General features: G+C 41.7%; 1 protein-coding gene and 1 long non-coding RNA gene across 8 annotated transcripts in view; one reads left to right on the forward strand and one right to left on the reverse strand.

Annotated features, from left to right (window-relative positions):
* arid3c (AT rich interactive domain 3C (BRIGHT-like)) overlaps positions 1–7,614 on the reverse strand; it is a 585,351-nt gene extending 577,737 nt beyond the window's left edge. For 5 of the 6 annotated variants that reach the window (XM_072252368.1, XM_072252364.1, XM_072252363.1 and 2 more), the window contains exons 1-2: positions 7,266–7,614; positions 4,840–5,574 (exon numbers count right to left, since the gene is read on the reverse strand). In XM_072252368.1, the coding sequence (XP_072108469.1) occupies positions 4,840–5,574; positions 7,266–7,304 (774 nt within the window). In that variant the 5' untranslated portion in view covers positions 7,305–7,614. Of the gene's footprint in view, positions 1–4,839; positions 5,575–6,857; positions 6,922–7,265 lie in introns of those variants that run through there. The other variant, XM_072252365.1, reaches the window with a different exon arrangement.
* A 97-nt stretch (positions 7,615–7,711) lies between these two features.
* Positions 7,712–25,438, forward strand: part of LOC140194548 (uncharacterized) — a 65,769-nt gene continuing 48,042 nt past the window's right edge. For both annotated transcript variants that reach the window (XR_011885241.1, XR_011885242.1), the window contains exons 1-2: positions 7,712–7,934; positions 8,880–8,936. This is a non-coding gene — a long non-coding RNA (uncharacterized lncRNA). The remainder of the gene's footprint in view (positions 7,935–8,879; positions 8,937–25,438) is intronic.

Consider the following 25,438-nt stretch of genomic DNA (forward strand, 5'->3'; position numbering starts at 1 on the left):
CGGAGAGGGGAGGAGGAACTATTGCAAAATAATCCTAATGATCGGAGATTGTTAGTGCTTCTATTTTCCATGTCAAATTAAGCTCTGTCTATAATTGATACCTGGTACTTTGCAAATCAGAAGCAGATGGCAAAGTAGTTCCTCACTGCTGGAAACTATTTTTTGATAGCTGTGGTTAACAGCCTTGGTTGTTCCTCCTACACCCATTAATATAAAAGATAAAAACAGTGTAACACCAATTCATATGCTTACACAATCTAATTCATTTACAACTTTTTTTTTAATGTCTGTACATTCTATATTAACCCTTAATTCTTAGAGTCATGAGAACTGAAAATTAAAGTGGAAACAGTAATTTACTAAGTGCTTTTTTTGTTTTGGCCTTCTCTCCTGAAGGCTTTGCTTATGATAGCAAATTTCTAGAAGTGTAACTTGGAGAGCATTCTAACTGGTTGCATCATGATCTGGTATGGAGGGGCCACTGCACGGGACTGGAAAAAGTTGAGGACAGATGAAAACTCAGCCAGTTCCATCATGGGCACTACTCTCCCCAGCATCAAGGGCATCTTCAAAGGGCAATTCCTTAAAAAAAAAAAAAAATATATATATATATATATATACACACACATACACATAGTCATTGTGGCTACCCCTCGAGGTCAAGGTGATGGTCTTTGTTCTGTTGATCTACTTATGGGCTCTCAAGTGGCTTATGAGTCCAATCCTGGCTTTGAAAGTTCTTCTGCATTCAGGACAGGTAGTTCCAGATCGCCGATCGGGCTTTGGATGTTGCTGCCTCTCTTTCCATTATATATATATATATATATATATATATATATATATACACCTGGATATATATCCTACCAATGGCTGGATATGGCAGGGCTGAGGAACAGCATAGAGGCAATCATGACTGCACAAGAACAGGCACTGAGCATAAGAGCTATAGAAGCAGGGGTCTATCACACCAGACAAGACCCAAGATGCAGACTCTGCAAGGAATTCGCTGAAACCATCCAACACATAGCAGCAGGGTGCAAGAATCAGGCAGGGTCAGCATACTCTGAGAGGCACAACCAAGTTGCAGGAATTGTGTGCAGGAACATCTGCGCTAAGTATGGATGGGACACTCCCAAGTCCAAATGGGAAACACCCGAGGAGGTAGTGGAGAATGACAGAGCTAAGATCCTGCGGGACTTCCAAATACAGACTGATAAGCAGGTACTGACCAACCAACCAGATGTAGTAATAGGGGACAAGGAACTGAAGAAAGCAATAGATGTGACAATCCGGAATGGCAGTAACATCAGGAAGAAAGAATATGCAAAGTTGGAGAAATACCAGGGTTTGAAAGAGCAGATAGAAAGTATGTGGACAGTTAAAGCTGGAGTAATCCTGGTGGTGATGGGAGCACTTGGAGCTGTGACACCTGGACTGGGAGAGGCTCCAACAAATCCCAGGAGCAACATTTGAGATCTCGGTCCAGAAGAGCGCACTACTAGGAACAGCAAGGATACTGCACTGACGCTTCAAGCCCCTGGGTCTCTGGTAGAGGACCCAAGATTGAGAGAAAAGTACACATACACACCATCTATAAGGGGTGAGAAAAATATATATATATTTATATAGATCTCATTGTATTTATACTTTTCCTGTGTATTGCTCTGTAGTACTGCCACAAAACAACAAATTTCATGACATATGCCACTGATATTAAACCCAGTTCTGAAGCTGAAGCATTGCTCAGAGCTACCTAGCATCCTCCAGATACCTTGTCAAGTTACTGTTCTTCACAGTGACAGCAACCAATTTGGTCATGGGAGGCATCGTAACTGACTCCAATCCATTCATGACTCGATGTCCGATTGTTTTCCAGTAAAGGCTCACTGGATAATGATTGGGAACAGGAATTTTGCCTTATTTTCCTTTGTTTCCAACCACAGGAGCCAACACCGACTACTGTCTTCAGTAAGATCAGCAAACATAGTATCGAACTTTAGACTTTGTGATGTGTATGACGATATCACGAAGTATAATAAAAATCACAGGCTGTTTCTTTTTGTTAGCTGTATAAATTTTTCCACTGGCTTCTTGTAATCCAAAACAAAATGTGTTCCTTGTAGCTGCTGATACTAATATATTTACAGACTAACTTCTGGCACCATACTAATACTGTCTTGAATCACTCATATACTGAACAATAACGATCATTACAATTCTGCTGTGCATAGTATGTGGAGATATACTATACAAACACGATAATAATTTGAAAGAATGCATATAACAACAGGCCAACTAATATCCCAAACATATTTACTATCTGAATCCTGTGATTGGAGAACACCTTCCTCCAGGCAGACTTCACTATGTTTTTATGGAACTCCAAGAACTGGATGGGTGGATCAAATAAAATTCTATTTCTCATTTCAAATCAATTCACTTCACATATTGCCTTACTTTAAATTTGAACAGATGTCATTGCATGCAAACTCCTGCATCAAAACATTATTTTCATTTGGCATTAACCCTTGTAAGGCTGAACTACATAAGAATTAGCTGATAATATCAAAACTACTGAAAGAAAAAGAGCATTTAAAAAAAAGCTGCTGGTGAACTTCCAGAACCGCTCTGTTTTCTCACTAATCTCATTCACTCAGCTAGAGTCACACTGTTTGCCTTGGAGAAATGAGTTTTTAACTGTAGATGAATCAGCCCTGTAACAATCACCAATATTTTGAAGTATTTTCTACACATTGTCTTAGTTTTACAGATAACTAACTTATATTTCTGTTTCTGGTTAGCAGCAACATGAGAACTTTATCCCTCTGCTCCTTTCAGATCCAAGTCCCTGTCCCTATGCCTTTTAAATATTATATTTGTATTTGCTTACACTACCTTCTCTGGTAGCTCATTCCAAATATTCACCACCCCTCTGTGTAAAAAAAACATGCCCCTCAAATCTACTTTAACATTTTTTCCTCTCATCTTAAAACTATTCCCTTGAGATCTAGACGTCCATGCCTTGGGAAAAAAAGCACCTCTAGACTCCCCTTCCCTGTCCTTTTGCATGCATAAGGACAAAATAAAATTGAACTATACTAGATAAAAGAGAGAACTAGATACATACAATTCGAAGTAGTTATGACAAGACAAAACATTACTCACAAGAGAAATTTTCTAGCTTTTAAACTTGCACAGTAAGATTAAACAATGAATATTGAGAATAATCTAAGGTACAAAATAAGCCCCATCTCTTAGAACACAATCTCTTTGGAAGTGTTTTACAGGCTACCTGTACGTAATAAAAATATAGGGTTTTATCTAATGCAAATTTTACCACTTTTGTATAGATCACAGCTAAACAAACCTGTTTAATAAAGATACTGATAGAAGTATAAATCTCATGACAGGACTGATACATTCATTTTTTTATAAGAAACACTACAATGTGATTCACCCTCTAGTGCATCTTTTAAATTACCATAACTCTCCCAGTGCCATTGACAAAGTTGGCAGGCATTAGAGTTAAACGTTATCCCAGCCTCACATCATATCCATGCAAGTGAATTTCCAACAACAGTTGTTGGATTTCAATCAAGAGTGCACACCCTGGCCAATCTTCTGCGTGCTGGCTAAAGAACACTGAAAGAAAGCTAGTGGACTCAGTGCACATTATCGGAGACTCAATATAGACCCTGGGTTCAAACCTGTAGCTGTCATTATCTGAACTTTCCAGTGAATTTGGTGAGTTTCTTAGCAAGGTTATCAAATTGCTGCAAACTCTATCCTGGCCCAAAATACCGAAACATCACCCACATCACAAGGGAATTAGAACTTTCAATAGAACAAGAAGTCATCTCTGGCTTGCTTGGCCAAATCAAGGTTAAAACTGCAATATTAATAGCAACAGTAGATTCGTTAGCAAGTTCACTCCTCTCAGAATGAGCAAAAGATTAAAACATAATTGACTACAGTTTGGTCATGTGTAGAGGAAAGCATTAAGATACAATACGAAAACATGGAAAATAACATGGGGACTGTAACTGTAGAAAGTTGTACATATTCTTGCTGCCATCAGATCTATTTTTCACACTTGATTAACACCACACCACAGGGCTGGAAGGAAATGCTTTAGTAATGTCTGCTATCGACATCTAGTGACAGAAAATCAATGAGAGAAAATTGACTACAACTTGGTTTGACTTTTAGATGTAAAATATGTAGTAATTAATAATGAGCTTTATTATCAGTTTAATATGTTCTTACACTCCGTCTCCACTATAGATGAGTAGAGCATACATTAGAAATGTTGAACATATTTGAAGCTGTTAAGGTGAAAGGGAACATGAAGTAAAACTACCTGTTGCAATACTGTATACATGATACACATGTTTTACCCAGTGAATAGCCTCTGTTTCTTCAATATGATGTAACGTGATATGCAGCACACATTGCCAGTTAATAGTCTCTGCTCACAATCCATAACTATATTTACATATTCATTTGTTAAGATCTACCTGTCAATCTTGGCTCAAGTTTTCTATTTCAACTAAATTTTGCACAACCTGTTTCAAATATTATTCGGTACAATTCAGTGAGTGGTAAATGATCCATAATGAAACACGCCATAGGTAACGAGGATATTCTATTAATCCCTTGTTGCTAACAATAACCCAATATAACGACAAAACAAGAATGAGGCATATCATGGGAAGAAACTCTCACTGTGCCACATGAATTGACCTTGCTGGCCTCATGTGCTGGTGTCCCCTCGCACTGGGCGACAGTGGGATACCGCAGGTGAGTTAGGACAAATAAAACACCCTGTAGATCGCCTACCTGTTTGAATTGTTCCTCGTAGGTCCACTCCTGTTGCTGGGACTGTGCCTGCTGGGGGATCCCGACTGGAGAGTGAGACTGGCCGGGGAGGTGGTAGTGGTGTTGCCCGAATCTGGGGAGCTGCACTGGGGTCCCTTTCAGAGTCTGCCCGGGGGTTGGCACCCCAGGAACACGATGGATCTGATTGTCTTCCATCCCTTCCTCCTCTTCCTCCTCCTCCTCCTCTTCCTCCTCCTCTTCGTTCCCTTCTTCCTCGTCCTCCCCGGGCTCCGGATCGCGTCCCAGCTCCTCCTCGTCGTCGCCCTCCTCCTCCTCCTCCTCCTCCTCCTCGGATTCGGTGAGTCCCGAGGGCAGGCGGCGGCGGCGGCGCTCCGCTGCGATGAGCGGCCGGGTGGCCCCGCTCGAGCCGAGCCCCGCGTCTCCTAGACCGGCCATGGCCGCGGCTCGGACCGCTGCCAGGGCGGCTGCCTGCTGGGCTGCGGCCAGCTGCTGGTGGACAGCTGCGGTCATCGCTTGCTGCTGCTGTTGCTGGTGCTGCTGGTTCTGGGTGTCGCCGCCGACTCGTCTCGCATCTCTCTCCCTCTCTTTCCTCTGCCTCTCTTCCATCTCCAGCCTCGCCTGCTGCTGCCTCTGCAGGTTTTCCATTACCGCTTCCAGCTTCATGCCGTGGGGAGCCTGGCAGTGTGGACTTCCAGAAGAGATCAGGCTGATTCCATTAGAGGCCACCAAGCCTTGCTGTTTACAAGATAATAAAAGTAAGAAGGGAGAGGCGGACAACGAAACAAAAACTTCCCCTAGCCCCACTAGCACCCCGGTCATAGACGTGTATAACGCGGTTTATTTCCAAATCTGCAACACGTTCAAGAGAGGAAACTGACTCAACTTTGTTACATTGCATTGTTAACTTAATCAGAATGGCAGGATGATACTGCATACACCTCGGGAAATGCGAATTAAATTCAACAAACTCAAGAGCTGTTCAGAAATGCATGGATAACCTTTCGAAGTCTTTGGATAAAATTTTAACAGGACCTTAAAAGCGGGTCGCACTCTTAAAAAATAAAAACAAATCGCAGTTGTTCGACTAGTATATTCTGCAATCCAAAATAAGAATGGATTAAACTCTCCAACCCAATCTGCGGCTAACCGACTAAAATTTGCCTTGCCTTGTGTACATTTTATAATTAGAAAGTCGATTGTTCTCCTTTAGAAGAGAAAAAAAGGCGGGTGAGATCGTCAAACAACGAATGATCACAGATCCAGTCGGTTAAAGTGATATTTGTTGGTCGGCAGCCCCTCAACTAAAATAAATACCGAATTGGACAACTAAATATTACCTGATTCAATGCGTAATGTCTGATTAAATCTTGTCTTTAAAAACTCTGAATCCAGCATATTGCAACCTGCTCAAACCCCCTTTCAGAATTTAATTTTGCAAGGACTGTTAATGCCCAATGCTCCACGAACACATTGCAGGATATAGATCTTCATTTGTAAAGGGAAACTCCTATCTACGAATCCCACAATCGGCTGCAACGCCGCTTCGCCACTACAGGAAGTGTCTTTTAAAAAGAACTTACCGAGCTTTTATTTATTTTTCTCTCTTCCCGTGATCTTTCTGCAATCAACAGAAATATCCTCCGCAAAGCAGTTACGATTATTTCCTTCGTATATCTAATGTTCAAATACAAGCACTTTCCCCTTACCCAACGTTATAGTTACTGTTTCCCAGAAGTTTATCAAAACCCGTTCACCTCTGCTTTTAAAAACGAATAGGGGTCAGATTAGTTGTATCGCCACTAAAACTTGCTTTTAGCATGTGCCTGTTTTTATCAATCATTTTCTTTTTTGGGGGAGGGGGAGGGGCAGTGATCGTCCACTTTCCCCTCCATTCATTCATTCAATTCGCTGCCGATCGTTTCCACACAATTAATCTCTGTGTTCGCGATCTTTGATCACAATTTGCATCGCTTTATCGCCGCCGACTTTTTTTATTTAAAGAATGTCTCAGAATTTACCTTCACTATATAAAAAAACTCAAATCATGGACCAAGCGAACAAAACGTCTGTCTTTTTTTTTATCAGATGTAATTTTCCCAAAGTCCGGCTCCTGGTCTATATTTTTCAATCCAACTGATTGTTTCTTGTTTTCCCCTCTCTCTTTAATTGTTTCTCCCTTCTCTTTCTCTTTCTCGCTCTGAGGATTGGCAGATCTTGTCACGACTCCTGTTTAGTAACACTTTTATCTCTGCAAAAATCGCTTCCCCGACCGCCAAACCTGATTAAAATATTTACAGAGGGAGAGAGCTGCCGAGTTACGCCTCCGGGCGACCAGAGACCAGAGAGAGAAAGAGAGAGACAGACAGTGCAAAAAAGGAAAATTAAAACAATGCATACAATATAAATAATAAAAAATACACCCTCACCAGTGCCGCTTTATTCACTACACTCGCGTTGTCAACCATGATCTATGTATTTGTTTTGTTTCTTGCTATGTTTTACTTTCCTCGCTCGTTATCCACATGTGTAATCCCTTCGGAAAGTCTAGGTTTCCCTTATTGATTTCGATAATCCCGACGCAATCCCTCTTGGGTCTCTCTCTCTCTCTCTCTCTCTCCTTTTCTCTTACAGCATTTAACATGCATATAAACAGAGGTATGTGTGGTGTGTGCGTTAGTATACACACATATATATTGCTGCCAACCATTAAATATCGGCCTCCGATTGCAACAAGTGGCTCGAAACGCGCTGGGGCGCTTGCGTAACCTGGTCTGACAGCACCAGACCTCTGCTCCCATTTGCTAAATACACGTCAATTTGTTGATAAATAGAAGCGGCAGCGGTCTAACGGGGGGGGGGGGGGAGAGAAGGAATGTGCGGGCACCCTAGTACTACTTCCAGTGTGATTAATCTTCTAACAATCCCAAAGTGGATCTGCCCTCTCTCTCCCCCACCCCACCACCTTTAAAATGTGGCGGGGGGTTACTTTGTTCTCGTTTGTTGACCACGTTCAGAAGTGGAGGTTATTTGGCAGCAAACTGACATCAGGTGAAGTTGGGAGAAACAAAGCAATCGGATTCAAGTCGGGGCGGAAGGTATGCCAGTGTCTGCAGCGGCTCCCGTTCAAAGGTGGGGGGGGGGAAGTATCAGCTTGTGACGAGCTGGAGAGGAGAAGTTCCCTAATGCCACCGTCGCCTCGACGACCCCTGCCCCCTCCAGCATGTCTCAATTTACTGAAATAATTGGGAAAATAACTTAAGTCTAGGGAATATGTGCGTTATTTTTGTGCAGGAGCTAGCTCTGTCATAAACTCTATTATCAGCGAATTTTCTGTAGATTCGAGATCATGGATCCCACATAGTATAAACGTATGGGAGATTTGTGAGAGAGAGTATCTGGGGAGTGCCAGGCCTGGGGGCTGGGAGGGTAAATTGTGACAGCCGTAAGACCTATTGATCTCTCAACATATGGGAAATTTACGCCGACAGCGCTGGGTGTGGTTGGGACTTGTAAAGTTCGAGATCGGTAGGGGCAGAAAGCTGAGATATTTAAACATCAAACATTCTGAAAGTTTAGAAATGGGAAAAAATTTTTTTTCATCGACAATAGCCAACAAAGCAAAATAAGGGGTGGGATGGTCAGATACTTCCCCTTGTAAAATTAGTGTAGCTGGATTTTGTCTTGTTTCACAGGGTTATATGAATATCTTAGATATGAATTACAAAGCAATAAAAATCTCGCTTCCTCCAACACGGTACGCACAAAAAAACTTCATTACGCAACAAGTTTCATTGCAGCCTGAGTAATTGACACGAGCAGCTTTCGCTGAGGTTGTACTTGTACTGAGGCGTGGCTATTAAACCCAGTCAACTAAATATAAAATATATGTAGGAGATAAGGAAAGGGCATAACTACTAATTTAAACAATTCCGGATGTTGTACAGCAGCTCTTGATGCGGAATCTGTACAAAGAGCTTTTTAGTTTGCTATCAAAGAAACTTCCTGTATATGACTGTGCGCCTGTGTGTGTGTGTACTTAGGTTTTCGTGATTTTGGCATCAAACTCAAATCTAATACTTTGTGACAATCTAACCAAGGTACTGTATAAACATTTTGTTTATATATATATATTACATTGATGATGTTCAGCTATGTGCTTATGACAGAGCTAGCTATGGTTCTACTGTTGAATCTGGAAGTAAATACACAAAGTTAATGCAATACTTGCACAGTAGTGTAACTTAGATCCCTAGGTAGCTCTTGGATGGTTGTTCTAAGTCAATGCCACTAAGTCTCTCTCTACGTCTAATCGAAGGGTAAACGTCAGACAGAATTCCCACTCTTTATTGCCATCTAGTGACAACTACGAGAAACTGATTCTATACAAGTATTGTCAGAATCAGAATCAGGTTTATTATCACCGGCATGTGACGTAAAATTTGTTAATTTAGCGGCAGCAGTTCAATGCAATACATAATCTAGCAGAGAGAGAGAAAATTCATAAATAAAATAAAACAAAACATAATAAAAATAAATAAACAAGTGAATTAATTATGTATATTGAATAGATTTTTTTAAGTGCAAAAACAGAAATACTGTATATTAAAAAAAGTGAGAATAGGCAATAGACAATAGGTGCAGGAGTAGGCTATTCAGCCCTTCGAGCCAGCACTACCATTCACTGTGATCAATGCTGATCATCCACAATCAGTACCCTTTTCCTGCCTTCTCCCCATAGCCCTTCACTCCGCTATCTTTAAGAGCTCTATCTAACTCTTTCTCGAAAGAATCCAGAGAATTGGTCTCCACTACCTTCTGAGGCAGAGCATTCCACAGAACCACAACTGAGGTAGAGTCCAAAGCTTCAATGTCCATTTAGGAATCGGATGGCAGAGGAGAAGAAGCTGTTCCTGAATCGCTGAAAGTATGCCTTCAGGCTTCTGTACCTCCTACCTGATGGTAACAGTGAGAAAAGGGCATGCCCTGGGTGCTGGAGGTCCTTAATAATGGACGCTGCCTTTCTGAGACACCGCTCCCAAAAGATGTCCTGGGTACTTTGTAGGCTAGTGCCCAAGATGGAGCTGACTAGATTTACAATCATCTGCAGCTTCTTTCAGTCCTGTGCAGTAGCCCCTCCATACCAGACAGTGATGCAGCCTGTCAGAATGCTCTCCATGGTACAACTATAGAAGTTTTTGAGTGTACTTGTTGACATGCCAAATCTCTTCAAACTCCTAATAATGTACAGCCGCTGTCTTGACTTCTTTATAACTACATCGATATGTTGGGACCAATATATAAAATATACATTATAATAAGAATAATACATAAAATTAAATATTTTATTATTTCAATAAAAGATAAATGAGTGTAAAAAGAGAGCAAAAATAGTGAGGTAGTGTTCATAGGTTCATTGAAAATTTAGAAATCTAATGGCAGAGTGGAAGAAGGTGTTCCTACAATGTTGAGTGTATGCCTTCAAGCTCCTGTACGCTCTCTCTTATGGTAAACATGAGAAGAGGGTATTGATAGTATATGAAGCAGGGTCATGTGGGTAAATTTCACCCATACTCCTACTGTCCTGCCTCTGGATAGGTTATTGTACAGATAGGCTAACACTTATAAAGGATTGTCATTTGGCTATAGATCCCGAGCCTCCTTGTGTCTAGGGAACTGTACCTTAACTTGAGCATCATTTTAAGGAGTAGGGAAATGGAAGAAGGTGGAGCACCTATCAAATTGAAGAATAATGGGAGCAACTATTTAGTGAGTTTTAAATGAGAGAAACTGAAACAGCTTATAGTGACATTCTGAATCCATGGACATATATTTTGATATATTAGCAGGGCCCTGTAGACATTCTCTAATGGATAGTCAGGAGTGTACTGATGATGATGTTCAGTCATACAGTCATAGACTGATAGAGCACTGCAGCACAGGAACAGGTCCTTCAGCTGAGAGTCCATGCCAAACTCTTATTCTGCCTAGGTTCAAAAACATTTACTACCTCTCAACCATCAGGCTCTTGAATAAAAGGGGATAACTGCACTCACTTACCCCATTGTTCCATAAACAATGATCTCACTTTAAGGACTCTTTATCTCATGTTCCTATTATTTATTGTTATTTATTTATATTTGCATTTGCAGTTTGTTGTCTTCTACAATTGGGATTTATCCTAGTATACTTACTTTTCAATAGATTTGCTGAGTATCCCCACAGGTAAACAAATCTCAGGGTTGTATATGGTGACATATACAGTATGTACTTTGATAATAAAATTTACTTGGAACTTTCCCATCGACCTGGTAGGGGAATATAATCTTCCATACGCCTCTCATAGTCTTCCAGACATATCCACATTTCTCTTAACTGTTGAAATCAAACCCAGATCCATCACTTCCACTAGCAGCTTGTTCCACAATTACACCTCACAATGAGTGAAGAAAGTCTCCCTTCAGGCTCCCCTTAAATATTTCACCTTTCACCCTTAACCTATGATCTCTAGTCCTCATCTCTCCCAATCATGGTGATAAAACCTGCTTGCATTTGCTCTATCTAAAACACTCATATTTCAGCGGCAAAGATGAATCACTACTTATCCAGGGTTCTGCTTTCAGCAGTAATCTATAAGAATAAAAACTGCAGATTAATTTAAATAAAAACAAAAGAAAATGGTAATCAGTTGCATGTGTAGAGAGAGAGAAATATTAATGTTTCAGATTCATTAGAAACATTCTATAGGGAGATAGTTTAACTCACTATTCTATAGAGAGATAGTTTAATGAGTTAAATCCAGGTATTTGCAGCTTTTCCAACATTCCAACAAGTAAGAAGTATATTATCAAATTTTTGGCTGCAGATCAAAATAATACACCATTTATGATCCTTTTATTTCTGTCTCAAGTGTAAAACCTGGAGTAGGAAAGTAGACAGAATTTGAATCAGAATCGGAATCAGTTTTATTATTACTCGTACTAACCTCAACACTGAACTGATTCCATAACCTCTGGCAACACACAGCAAGGTTGCTGGGTGAATGCAGCAGGCCAGGCAGCATCTGTAGGAAGAGGTACAGTTGACGTTTCGGGCTGAGACCCTTCGTCAGGACTAACTGAAAGAAGAGCTAGTAAGAGATTTGGAAGTGGGACTCCCCCTCCCACTTAAAAATCTCTTACTAGCGCTTCTTTCAGTTAGTCCTGATGAAGGGTCTCAGCCTGAAACGTCGACTGTTCCTCTTCCTAGAGATGCTGCCTGGCCTGCTCCGTACAGCAAATTTTATGTGTTGCTTGAAATTTCAGCATCTGCAGAATTCCTCGTGTTTGCATCCATAACCTCTGGACTTACTTTCAAAGAGACTACTACTCAGGTTCTCAATATTATTTATTTACATATATATCTATTATTAAATTTTTGTATTTGCACAGTTTGTCTTCTTTTGCATATTGGTTGTTTGTCAGTTGTTTGTGTGTAGTTTTTCATTGATTCTATTGTATTTCTTTGTTTTATGAATGTCCACAAAAAATGAATCTCATGGTAGGATATGGTGACATATATGTACTGTGATAATAAATTTACTTTGAACTTTGACGTATGCTATGAAATTTGTTGTTTTGCAGCAGCAGTATAGTACAATTACAATAAGAAACATATATAAAAATTAAGTAATGCGAAAAGAGATCAGAAATAGTGAGGTAGTGTTCATGGACTGTTCAGAAATCTGATGGTGGAGGGAAGAGGCTGTTCCTAAACCATTGAGTGTGTGTCTTCCGCCTGTTGTACCTCCACACTGATAGTAGTAGTGAGAAGAAGGCATGTCCTGGGACATTGATGTATCTGTATCAAATATAAATCACGGCAAAGAATGCCAAATAAACACTAGAGTCATCTGCACTCAGTGCACATGTTGGTTCCACAATGCTTTACAGTACACGCAACCTGGGTTCAATTCCAGCTGTTGTCTGTAAGGAGTTTGTACGTTCTCCCCATGACTGCATGGGTTTCCTCCCACAGTCCAAAGACATACCAGTTAGTAGGTAAATTGTCCTGTGATTAGGCTAAGGTTACATAGGTGGATTGCTGAGGTGTGCGGCTCGAAGGGCCAGAATGGCCTGTTCCATAGTATATCTCAATAAATAAGTGGATAAATAAAGGGGCACTTCTTCTAGGCATCCAAGGCAAATGCTTAAGTTAATTGTCTGTCTCCTTGCAAATATCAATGAGGAATTTTACACTTACTTTGAAATTCATTCCTGAAATTAGGCTGCTTAGAACAGAGCAGGTATGAGCCTGCCTTAGGAAATTGGGTAACAGCAGTCCTCAAAAGGATGGCCTGCAAAAAAGGAAAACTGCCTGAATATTGGGCTTGGGGAAGATGTTATATGATGCTTTGTAGTGGTTATTGCCCTCTTCCTCTGCATCTTAGGACTTACCCAATCAGCCCAGGTACATACTGCTACTGTCCATTGTGTCCTCATCTAATTAAACTGAAGCCCCAGGCCCAATTGTTCTGGTGCAGGAATTATTTACTGCTTCCAGTTTGTGCCAGCAGGTTAATGCAATCCAATTTCTACCTCTGGGTAGAATTTAGCTTTTCAAACTCGATAGAATGAATTCTAATGAATTCAAATGAATTCTGGACCTATATTCCCAGATCCCTTTACTTCACTGCATTCTTCAGTGCCCTACTGTTCACTGTGTAAGACTTACCTTAATTGGTGTTACTGAAGTTCAACACCTCGAACTTGTTCGCATTAAATTCCATCTGCCATTTTTCCAGCTGTTCAGATCCTGCTGTAAACCATGGTTTTCCTTGCTGTCCACTGCATACCCACTCTTGGTGTCATCTGCAAATTTGCTGATCCAGTTAGCCACATTGTCATCCAGGTCATTGATATACATGACAAACAACAGGCCCGGTACCAATCCCTGTGGCACTCCACTAGTCAAAAGGCCGCCTCTCTGAGAGGCAACCATCTACTACCACACCCTGGCTTCACCCACAAAGTCAATATCTAATCCAATTTACTACCTCATTTTGAATGCCAACAACTGAACCCTTTTGACCAACTTCCTATGCGGGACCTTGTCAAATACCTTGCTAAAGTTCATGTAGGCATCATCCACTGCCTTGATTTAATCAATTTTCCTGGTAACTTCTCAAAAATCTCTATAAGATTGGTTAGACATGACATACCATGCATAGAGCCATGCTGACTATTCTTAAACAGTCTATATCTATCCAAGTATGATGGACAAATGTGGATGATTAATCAAAAAGTGTATGAGGTATGCTAGACTTCATGAAAAATGCAATTTAGTTTAAAGGGATGAAATCTGAGTGTGTGTGCATGCACATGGTTGTGCGCGTGTGTGTGCGTGCGAGAAAAACACACACACACACATTCTGTATTTCAAAATGTGCTCCCACTTTGAAAGCGGAGTAAATGGAATCAAAGTCACCCAGAAAGTTGTATGTAATGACAGACAGAACTGAGCTGATAGTGTTATGCCCTTCGCAGCCAAAAATAAAGCGGAGATGTTGGAAACATTCAGTAGGTCAAATGGCATCTGTGGAGGGGGGGGAACCGAGCTAATATTTCAAACTGATAACCTTTCAGAGTCAGAATCATGTTTAATATCACCGGCGTATGTCATGAAATTTGCTGACTTTGCAGCAGCAGTACAATACATGATAATGGAGGAAAGCATGATAGTAGTGAATTACAGTAAGTATATGCATAAAATAGTTAAGTAATACAAAAATAGATGGGGTTGATGTCCATTCAAAAATCTGATGACAGTGGGGAATAAGCTTCTCCTGAATCATTGAGTGTGTATCTCAGTCCTGACGGTAGCAATGGGAACAAGGCATGACCTGGGTGATGGGAGTCCTTAATGATGGACACCACCTTTTTCCAGACATCTTTCCTTGAAGATGTCCTGCATATTATGGTGGTTAGTCAGCTCCATCGTGAGCACTAGTCCACAATCAGTTCTTTGGTCCTACTGACGTAGAGTGCAAAGTTGTTGCTACGATACCACTCAACTAGCTGATCTATCTCACTCCTGTGTACCCTCTCACCACTGTCTGAAATTCTTCCAAGAATAGCTATATCCTCAGCCAATTTATAGATGGCATTTGAACTGTGCCTAGCCACACAAGCAGTGCGCTAAGCACACATCTGAGGTTCTCCAGTGTTGATTGTCAGTGAGATGTTGTTTCTGACCCGCACAGAATAAAAGAATAATATGAATAAATGAAAGCATAAAAGACATTGAGCTCATCTGGGAATGAAGCATCCCTGCCATTCGTGGTGATGTTAGGTTTCGCTTTGTAGGAAGTAATGGCCTGCAAACACTGCAAGAATTGATGTACATCTAATTTTGCCTCCAACCTCATTTGGAATTGCTCCTTAGCTCTGAGATAAACCTCTGCAAGTCATACCTGGTTTTCTTGTATTTATCTGGGTCACCATACTTGAATGCCACAGATCTCGCCCTCAGCAGACAATGAACTTATAGGTTCCCCACACATCTTTCATCAGAACTGAGAAATGCTGGTGATAAAACAAGTTATAAGTTGTTCTATGCCATGAGAAGCATAAATAGAGAGCTGGTAACTTTTTTCCCCAGGGTCAAAATGTCTAATATTAAAGAGTGTATATTTAAGCTGGAATGGCCAAATTTCAAAGAAGACACAGGGAAGTTTTTTTTTTAAACTCAGGGATGGTGGGTGCCTATAAAGCACTGCCAGGAGAGGTTGTGGAGGTTGATACAATATAGATGTTTAAGGCAGAGAAAAGAAGGGACAGTGATGGGGGCAAGAAAAATGCAATGATAAATTCAGTATGATAGAGATCAGCAAGAAGTGGTAAAGATATTTGCTTTGGTAATAGAAAATGAAAACAGAAACTAATGAAGATGAGCAACATAAAAGAGACAAATGGTGTTTTTGTTGAAGAGATGAAGAGATACTTCAAGGTTAGCATTCCAAGAGGAAAAAATAGCATTATTCTGCACAACACACATTGCTAGACTCTCTAGAGTATGCATAGCAGGAAAGAGATTGCGACAGAAGCAAGTGGGGGCAATCAAGGCATTCTGTGTGTTATTCTTCACTAGGAGGTATTGGAATGTGCATAATTACGCACTGGCAAGGGTTAATAAAAAGAAGTTAGGTTTAAGCAGAGCAGCATTGTTGGATTGGGCCAGGTTTAGAGTGGGAGGCTTTTGCTCAACAGGCTTCGGTGAGAACAGGCAGAGGCTAAGGGTGCTGAGTTATTTGAAATCATTTATTCAATTGTAGAACTTAAACTTGCGAAGTTAGATCCAAAGGTATAACAAACTCAGCCAGAAGAGGCCAAGAAAGTGACGTTGGTGAGTGTGGAACTCAAAGGTTTCATAGAGAAGGCACAGGTAAAACCATGTAAAGTCTTTTTTGTTATCTGCAAATCATTAGTCTTTAGTTCAGTGAAGGCAGTATGGTAGTTGTGGTGGTAAGATGTGGGATTTCAGGGTACCAAAATGTTTCTGTGGGAAGTGCATCCTATTTCAGCATCTGAGTAACCAGGTCAAGGAGCTGAAGCTGGATAAACACGACTATCCAGGAGACTGAAAACCTCACAGATGTGGAGTGCAGGCTTTGGATAGTAGATGGGTGGCCACCAGAGAAGTAAGGAGAGTAAACAGTCAGTGCAGGGTTTCAGTGTTGCCATTCCTCTCTCCAACAAGTATATTCTTTTAGATACTACTGAGTGTATGACCTATCAGGGCACAGCAGGGTCAGTGGCTCTGAGGCTCAGCAGGGAAGGGTAAAGTCAGGCAGAGCGATAGTGATAGCAGATTTGTGTCACAGTAGGGTGCTGGAAACAGACCCAAATGCATGACACAGACACTGAAGTACAAGGGACAGGAATTGACTAGAGTAGGGATGTGACAGGATTCAGGCAAGGACCAGGGACAAGAGCGCAGACTTGGGCTAGGGAAAGCAGGACCAGGACTAGGAACAATGGACTAGGAGACAAGGCTTGGACTCTGAGCCCGAGACTGGACAAAGACCCAGAACCTGGGTCATGCCTCGGGTTCGGACCACAGAACCAGGCAAGGACACGACTTGGCTGCTGGCTGGTGTCTTGGGACTTGAGCTTGGCTTGAGGCTGGGGCCGTGGGTCTTGAGCTTGGCTTGAGGCTGGGGCTGTGGGACTTTAGGCTGCGGGATCCTCGAGGCTACGGTTCTTGGAGCTTGGCTGCGGAATCTTCGTCTTGACATGTGGAGGCTGATAACTTGGAGGCTGGAGCTGAGAGACAGACTGAGAACTGAGCATCAACATAGAGCCGGGACTTATCCTTCGACAAGCCAGGACTCATCTTTAACACAACATTAACATGAGACAGGACAGAACACAGACAAAGAGCCAGGACTTATCCTATGACAAGCAGGGACTCAACTTCATCCCCACACCAAGATGGGACAGGTCCACTTATTGGGTAACAGCAGGACAGCCAGACTTACCCAACAGGGGCAAAGACAAGACATGTCCCCCTGCAGAGCAATGGCAAGACAGCCTGACTTACCCCACGGAGGCGAGGACAGGACAAGCCAAGACATGACCCCCCACAGGGCAACGGCAGAACAGCCTGACTTACCCCACGGAGGTGAGGACAAGAAGAGACAAACACCAAAGAACAACAGACAGTTCCATCTCTGCTCCAGGGTAGCTCCAAGTCTCAGTTCAGCCAGCAACCTCAGCTGGCTACAGAAACAGCCAGATCCCTACCTAGCTTGGAGTGGCTGGCAGCCACTCAGCTGGCCCGGGAAACAGCCAAATCCATACCACAAAGACCACTCCAACTAGCGGCAACAAGGCTCCATGAAGCAGTGGTCCTCCAACCAGGCCTAGAGATCACAAATGGTTTCACTAGCCTTCCATCAGCAGGTTGCTCCAAGGGGAACTAACAAGACAAATCATCTTCTTCTTCTAACAGTTGGCATCCACATTGTTGCATTACTGCCATCTTCAGGATTTATTGTTCTTCACTGTCCATTCACTTTAAAGCCATCTTTCCAGTCCCATCGCCCTTAAAAAACTAAACTACCATTTCCTCCCCGATCACTCTCCCCACATTCCAATAAACCTTTAACACTGTTCTCTACCAGTCCTATTTTGCGTAATTGTTGCAACACTAGTTGCCTTTCCTGTGCAAATTTCCTGCATGAAATAAGGATATGCGTTACTGTTTCAATCTCCTGACATAGATCGCAAAAACCTGTTGGATGCTTATTTATGATGGTCAGAGTGCCATTAAGGTTGCTGTGCCCAGTTCTCAGTCTACTTATAATTACTTGCTCCTTCTGCTTTACTCCCCTACTTCTTCCCATATCTACTCTGTTCTGAATCGAATGTAAATGTCTTCCTTTTATTGCTCTATCCCAATGCTGCTGCTACTGTTGATTTATCCTTCTCCACACTATGCTCTTCCCCTCTGATTTTGATAGTTTAATATTGACCTCTATAGATCCTTTGACTCCTGCTTTTGCCAACCTATCTGCTGTCTCATTTCCCATAGTACCTGAATGTGCTGGAATCCACATGAATGCGATATTTTTACCTTGTCTAGCCAGTCTTGAATTTGCAAACAGGATTTCATAAAGCAGATCCTGGTGACCTCTAGCTGTACCTGCCTTAATGCTTGCAAAGGCCAACACAGAATCGCTACATATCACAATATTATTACAAACAACCTGCTCACTCCATTCTAGTGCTAACAATATGGCAAACATTTCAACTGCATATACACTCAAGCAATCAGGTGTTCTCTTGCTAATTTCCACTCAATAACTTGGTACAACAATTACAGACCCTGTTGCACTTGTTTCTGGATCCTTTGATCCATCTGTAAAAATCTGTATGCCTTTATACTTACATTCCCTACTATGATATTCACTGGGTATATCTTATTACTGTGCTTAACTTTAAGCAATTCCAAATCTACAGAGGGATTTTCTAATACCCAGAAAGGTCTGACAGGCCACACCACACTTGGACAAAACTCTTTATCGTATACACCCATATCTTTTGCTGTTTGCTCTCCTGTCCAGCCAAAACTTTTTTTCTGTGTCCTCTCCTTCTTCCAGCATGTCTGCAACACCCTTTTTGTAGGATGACTATCACCATGCCCCCTTAAATTAATCCAGTAATTGGCTTCCAGCTGTTTACACCGCAGCCCCAATGGCATTTCATTTGCTTCAACTTGGAGTGCACACACTGGGGAAGTTCTAACCACTCCCAAGCACACCCTTAGAGCCCTAGCTTGTACAATATCCAGTTCTGCCAGCACAGATTTTGCTGCTGACCTGTATACAATACTTCCATAGTCTAATCTTGGTCTTATTAATGTTACATAAATATACTTCAGTGCTGCAAAATCAGCACCCCATTCCAATCCAGCAAGACACCTTATGACATTTATCACATCTTTACATTTACTAACTACATATCTAACATGTTCTCTCCATGTCAATCTCAAGTCAAATTGCACTCCCAAAAACTGAAAACTTTCAACTCTCTCCGGGTTACTTCCATACAGATTCAAATCAAGTCCCCTGAACTTTTTCCTTGTAAAGAACATGGCTTTTGTCTTCCCCACTGAAAATTTAACACCCCACTTCGTCCCCCACTCTTCAATTTGATTAATTCCATCTTGCACTTTCGTAACTATATGTTCAATATTTCTCCCTCTTTTCCACAAAGCCCCGTCATCTGCAAACAATGACCTCCCCACTTCTGTTGGAATATTTACAAATATATCATTTATCAAAATGGAGAATAAAGTTGGACTCACTACACTTCCCTGAGGCGTCCCATTTTCTACTACATACTGGCTTGATAGCTGTGATCCTATCTTCACCTGAATAGTTCTCCTGTTTAAAAAGTCCTTAACCCAATTGAACATTGCCCCCCCCCACCATTTCCCATTAAATATAGCTTGATTAGGAGCCCCTCTTTCCATAACATAAGCATTCTCAACATCAAAAAAAAACTGCAACCACTGTCTCTATTTACTTGAGCTTTTCTTATTTCATCCTCTAGACACAACACTGGATCCATAGTATTCCTTCCTTTCCTGAACCCGCTTTGATACATAGCCACCATACCTCTACTTTCCAAGAAGTACACTAACCTCTCATTTATCATACATTCCATAAGTTTACATACATGTGATGTTAAGGCAATTGGCCTGCAGTTTTCTGGCCTGCTGGCATCTTTCCCAGATTTCCTTATTGGAATAATTATTGCCTCTTTCCAGCTCCCTGGTATTCTTCCTTCATCCCAGACTTTGTTATACAGAAGCAGTAGTTTCTCCAGACTTCCTTCACTCGTGTTTTATCATACTATAACACATTTCATCTTTACCTGGCGCAATCTTTCCTGTTTTATCCAGTGCCTTTCTTAATTCTCCCATGCTGAAAGGGACATCTTGCACACCGTCAAAGTTAGTTTTCCTACATAAAGCCTCCATATTTCCAGCTTTTGTTCTCTCTCTACCTCTTCTTCCCTTCTCAGACAAATTATCAGAACTATGTACCATAACAAAAGTGTTTGCCAACAATCATGCTTTTTCCTTATTTGTTACTGCTGTCACATTTCCATCAACCAGAACTGGGTACCTCCACTCTCTCCTGTCCCCTCCCATCCTTTTTATCATCCCCCACACCTCTCTGACTTGAGTTGTGTTTCCGATTGAATCTCAATATTTTCTCCAGTGCGTTCTTTTAGCACGTCTTATTGTCCTCCTTACTACTGCCTGAGCTTGTTTGTACTGACTCATTTGTTGGAAGTTAGTTCTTTTAACCAGTTTAAATGCCTTATTTCTATTTCTCACTGCTTCCTTACAATTATCATCCCACTATGGTATTAGTCTCTTCTTTATTCTTCCTTTACTTTTAGGAATGGATTCTAATGCAGCTGATATTATATCTTGTTTTAATATGCTGTCAAGTGTTCCTACGTCCATTCCATCATTGACCTGACTTAGATACCTATCACTTTTTTCCAGAAATTCCTCCCAATTGGCTTTCTCAAGGATCCATTTCCCACCTGTATTCTGTGTTCAATCAAGCAGAAATATTTATCTTGCACCAGATTGGGTAATGATCACTCCCTACAGATCCTTCTTGGTACACTAACCAATCACACACTGATGCAATGGAGTTTGATACTAATGTAAGATCAAGCACAGATTCTTTACCTGTATTAACATTAATTCTAGTACTACTGCCATCATTTAGGCACACTAAATACTTCTCATCTAGCAACTCCTCTATTACCCGACCATTGATGTCTGTTCTGTCACTCCCCCATAATACATTATGTCCATTAAAATCACCACACCAAACAACGTTACTACTATTCTGCCCTTCTATCTCCTCAAGCTTGTTTAACTCTAGTCTTTTGCATGGATTATAATAATTCACAACCACCAACTCTTTCCTTTCAGCCCATACTTTTACTACCATATACTCTTGTTCACTTCCTACACCTAGTATTCTATAAGGAATACCTTGCTTTACATAAGTTGCACATCCTCCTCCTCCATCCTCTCTCCTGTCTCATCTTACTGCCTCATAACCATATAAAACAAAATCTAAATTAGGTTTTAACCAGTTCTCCTGGATACACACAACATCTGGCTTTTCTCTTCTACTCGCTATAAACTGCTTGAAATTTTGCCCATTAGCAATCAGGCTTCTTGCATTCCATTGAAGTAGCATTATTAGTAATATCAACCCACACATACTGTCTCTTGACTTGACTGTACCCTGAGTTCATCATTTACTTCTTCCCATTTTATCATACCCAAATGGTGCTCTCCAGCTTTCACAATAATCTGAATCCTTTCAGTTTTAGATTTGATCTCATAAGTTGCATTCACCACTCCTGCTATAAAGGTCACCAATTTCTTCTTATCTTGCCTTTCTTTAGCTGCCGCTTGCACTTTGCTACATCCTCCCTCATTCATTTTCTTCTGTCCTGCCAACTTGACTGCCTCAGCATATGAGACTTTTTCCTTCACCCTCATCTACTGCACCTCCGCCTCTTTTTTCAACACTTCACATTCCCAGTACACTACACTATGGTTACCTCCAGAATTACAGCACTTTGGTCTCACTCCCTCTCCACATTTTCCATATTCATGTTCCCCACCACACCTTGCACATCTTCTCTTTCCTTTGCACACTTTGGCCACATGCCCAAACTCCTGGCAATTGAAACACCTCATAGGTTTTGGTATATATTTTCTTACATTGTATCTTAGAAATCCAAAATTTAACTCCTTTGGAGGCACCTTATCCTCAAATTCTACCAGAACAGTTTCAGTCTCTCTTTTCTCTGCTCCCCTTGTCATTCTTTTCACACTCTTCACTGAACTATTCCTCACCCTCGAGTTCTGCACTAGCTCCTTCATATTAACACTAAGATGAACCACAGATATCACCCCCTTGCAACCATTGACCCTTTGTGCTCCAACTCTTACAACCCTGGACACTTTGACTTTCCCAACATTAGTCACCTTCATTGCCTTCTCCATCTGCTCTTCAGTTTTACATCCTATCAGCAGGTTTCCATCTCCTAAAATTCTCACATGGTTCACTTCCCCTACTTGTCCTCTAATGATTTTTGTTAGCTTAAGCAGATCGATTTTCTTTACTCCCCCTTCCCCCTCATCTTACCACTACATTTAGCAATTTTGCCCTCAGGCCCTTCTCCTCAACTTCTCTTCCCTCACTTTCTGATCCACCTCCACTAGACCCACCTCCTTTCTTTCTCTTCCAACCCATCATCTTCCTGTTCTTAGTCCCTCTCCCCACCTCTTCCCACTCACACTCCATGCTATTACTGTCACCATCAGTCTCCCTCCCTGCCATCTTATCAGAGTTTGCAAGGGAACATGTACAAATATCATTCCAGACCTAGACAGGCCATCAGTCAATATTCCCACAGAATGTCCCCCACAACACCCCACAATCAGCAGCTAACTCATAACTCTGGCCCAGCAGTTGGAGTTTCAGCAGTTCTCACCACCCCTCAGCCAGCTAGCAGCCCACACTCAACACCAAGGCTGCTTATATTACAAGCCCAAAGATGGGAATCAGGTGCCCATGATTAACTCAAACAAGGGTCAGCTGGAAGACCCGGAGTCCTGAGTCCACAGACTGGACCATGAACCAGAATGGGGATTTCACAGAACATGAACCGGAATGGGGATTTCACAGAACATGAACCGGAATGGGGATTTCACGGACCAGACCATGACAATTTGATAGTTAGGAGAAAGGACAGGAGAGTCTGTAACCATGACAGAAAAGCTAGGATAGTACATTGCCTGTTAGGTGCTAGGATCCAGAATGTCTCAGAGCAGCCTAAGGATATTCTGAAGGGGAGAGTGAGCAGCCAGAGATCGTGGTGCACATTGGCACCAATGGCATAGGTATAAAGAGGGAAGAAGTCCTGTGCAGTAAGTATCTGGAGTTAGGAAAGAGGCTGAAGAGCAGGACCTCCAAGGTAGTAATATCCAGATTTTTTTCAGTGCTACCTGCTAGTCAAGACAAGGATAATTGATAGCACAGATAACTGAGTGGCTGAGGAAGGGTTTCAAGTTCTTGGATCATTACAACCTCTTCTGGAGCAGGGGTGAGCTGTACGAGAGGGACAAGTTGCACCTGAACTGGAGAGAACCCAATGTCCTGGCTGGTAGGTTCACTAGTCCTAGTTAGGCAGGGAGATGGGAACCAGAGCACCAGATCAGAAAGTGAAAGAATCAAAAGGAAGATAGATGCCACGGCCAGTAAAAACAGGCAGAAGCAAGGTGATAGATATGACGGGTTGGATGGTTTGAAGTGTGTGTATTTTAATGCCAGGAATATTAAGGGTAAAGGTGATGAACTTAGAGGATGGATCAGTAAATGGAATTATGATGTTGTGGCCATTACAGAGACTTGGTTGAGAGAGGGACAGTAATAAGTGTTCAATGTCCCTGGGTTTTGGTGTTTTAGAAAGATAGGGAGATGAAAGAGGAGGGTACTTGTACTACTAATCAGGGACAATATCACAACCGCACTCAGAGGGGACAAAATGGACAGCTCATCCACAGGGTCCATAGGAGCAGAACTCAGAAGTAAGAAGAGTGCCATCACTCAGATGGGATTGTCCTACAGACCTCCCAATAGCCATCGGGATACTGGGGATCAGATATGCAGACAGATTAAGGAAAGGTGTGAAAACAACAGGGTTGTTCAACTTCCCTATAATAAACTGGGACCTTCTGAGTGCAACAGGTTTAGTTGGGCAGAATTAGCTAGCCGGGGGGGAAGAACTGTTGACATCTCAGATCAAAACCCTGCATCGGCGCTGCAAGTGGAGAGGGGAGTTAGCCAGTATAAAGCCTATCAAAGTTCAAAGTAAATTTATGATCAGAGTACATGTATGGCACCATATGCGACCCTCAGATACATTTTCTTGCAGGCATTCACAGCAGAACAAAGAAATACAACAGAATCAATGAAAAACTACAAAGGCTGGCAAACAACCAACATGCAAAAGAAGACAAACTGATGGAATACAAACAAAAAAAAAACAACAAATAAATAAATAATACTAAGAACATGAGCTGTAAAGGGCTTGAAAGTGAGCCCATAAGGTGTGGACACAGTTCAGTACTGTAGTGAATGAAGTTACCCAGACAGGTTCGGGAGCATGATGGTTGGAGGGTAATATCTACTTCTGAACATGGTGGTGTGGGACCTAGGCTGCTGTACCTCCCTCCCGAAGGTAGCAGCGAGAAGAGAGCAGGCCTGATGGGTGTTGCTTTCTTGTGGCGGTGCTCCTTTTGTTGTACTCAATAGTGGGATGGGTATTTCATGTCATGGACTGGCTATATCCACCACTGTTTTGTAGGCTGTTCTGTTCTTGGGCGTTGGTGTTTCAATCCTAGGTTGTGATGCAAAGAGGAGAGGAGAGTAGTGGCACACACAAAATGCTGGAGGAAATCAGCAGGACAGGCAGCATCTATGGAAAAAAGTATAGTCAACATTTCCGGCCTCCAGTATTTTGTGTGTGTCGCTTGGATTTCCAGCATCTGCAGATCTTCTCTTGTTGGGGAGTAGTGAGACAGGAACTTCACTCATTTGCACTTTTTTTGCATTTTACATAATAATCTACCTTTCCCTCACCAAACGCCTCACCATTCTCCATGCTAAACTTCATTTACCATGTTTTAGTCTTTGTGCACCAGTGTGTCGGACATGAAGAGAACCTAAAAGGAAAATTTGTGGACTTTATAGATCACATTAAGTTTACTTTACATTAAAATTAATCACTCAGTGCACAAAACTGTGGAGCTACAAGATCCAATTTCTAACAAGTCTCCTGATGTAGTTTCACCTGCGCATTTGGAAGTGCATCTCACAATCCTTTCATCTAAATTATTCACATGCACGTTGAAAAATAAGACCCCAGTACATCACCACCTATCATCTCCATCAATAGAACATTGCTTATTGTCACTGCTTTATGTCCCCCACATCTGCGCAAGATGT

The sequence above is a fragment of the Mobula birostris genome, chromosome 3 (genome assembly GCF_030028105.1).
Source record: "Mobula birostris isolate sMobBir1 chromosome 3, sMobBir1.hap1, whole genome shotgun sequence".
NCBI lineage: Eukaryota > Metazoa > Chordata > Chondrichthyes > Myliobatiformes > Myliobatidae > Mobula > Mobula birostris.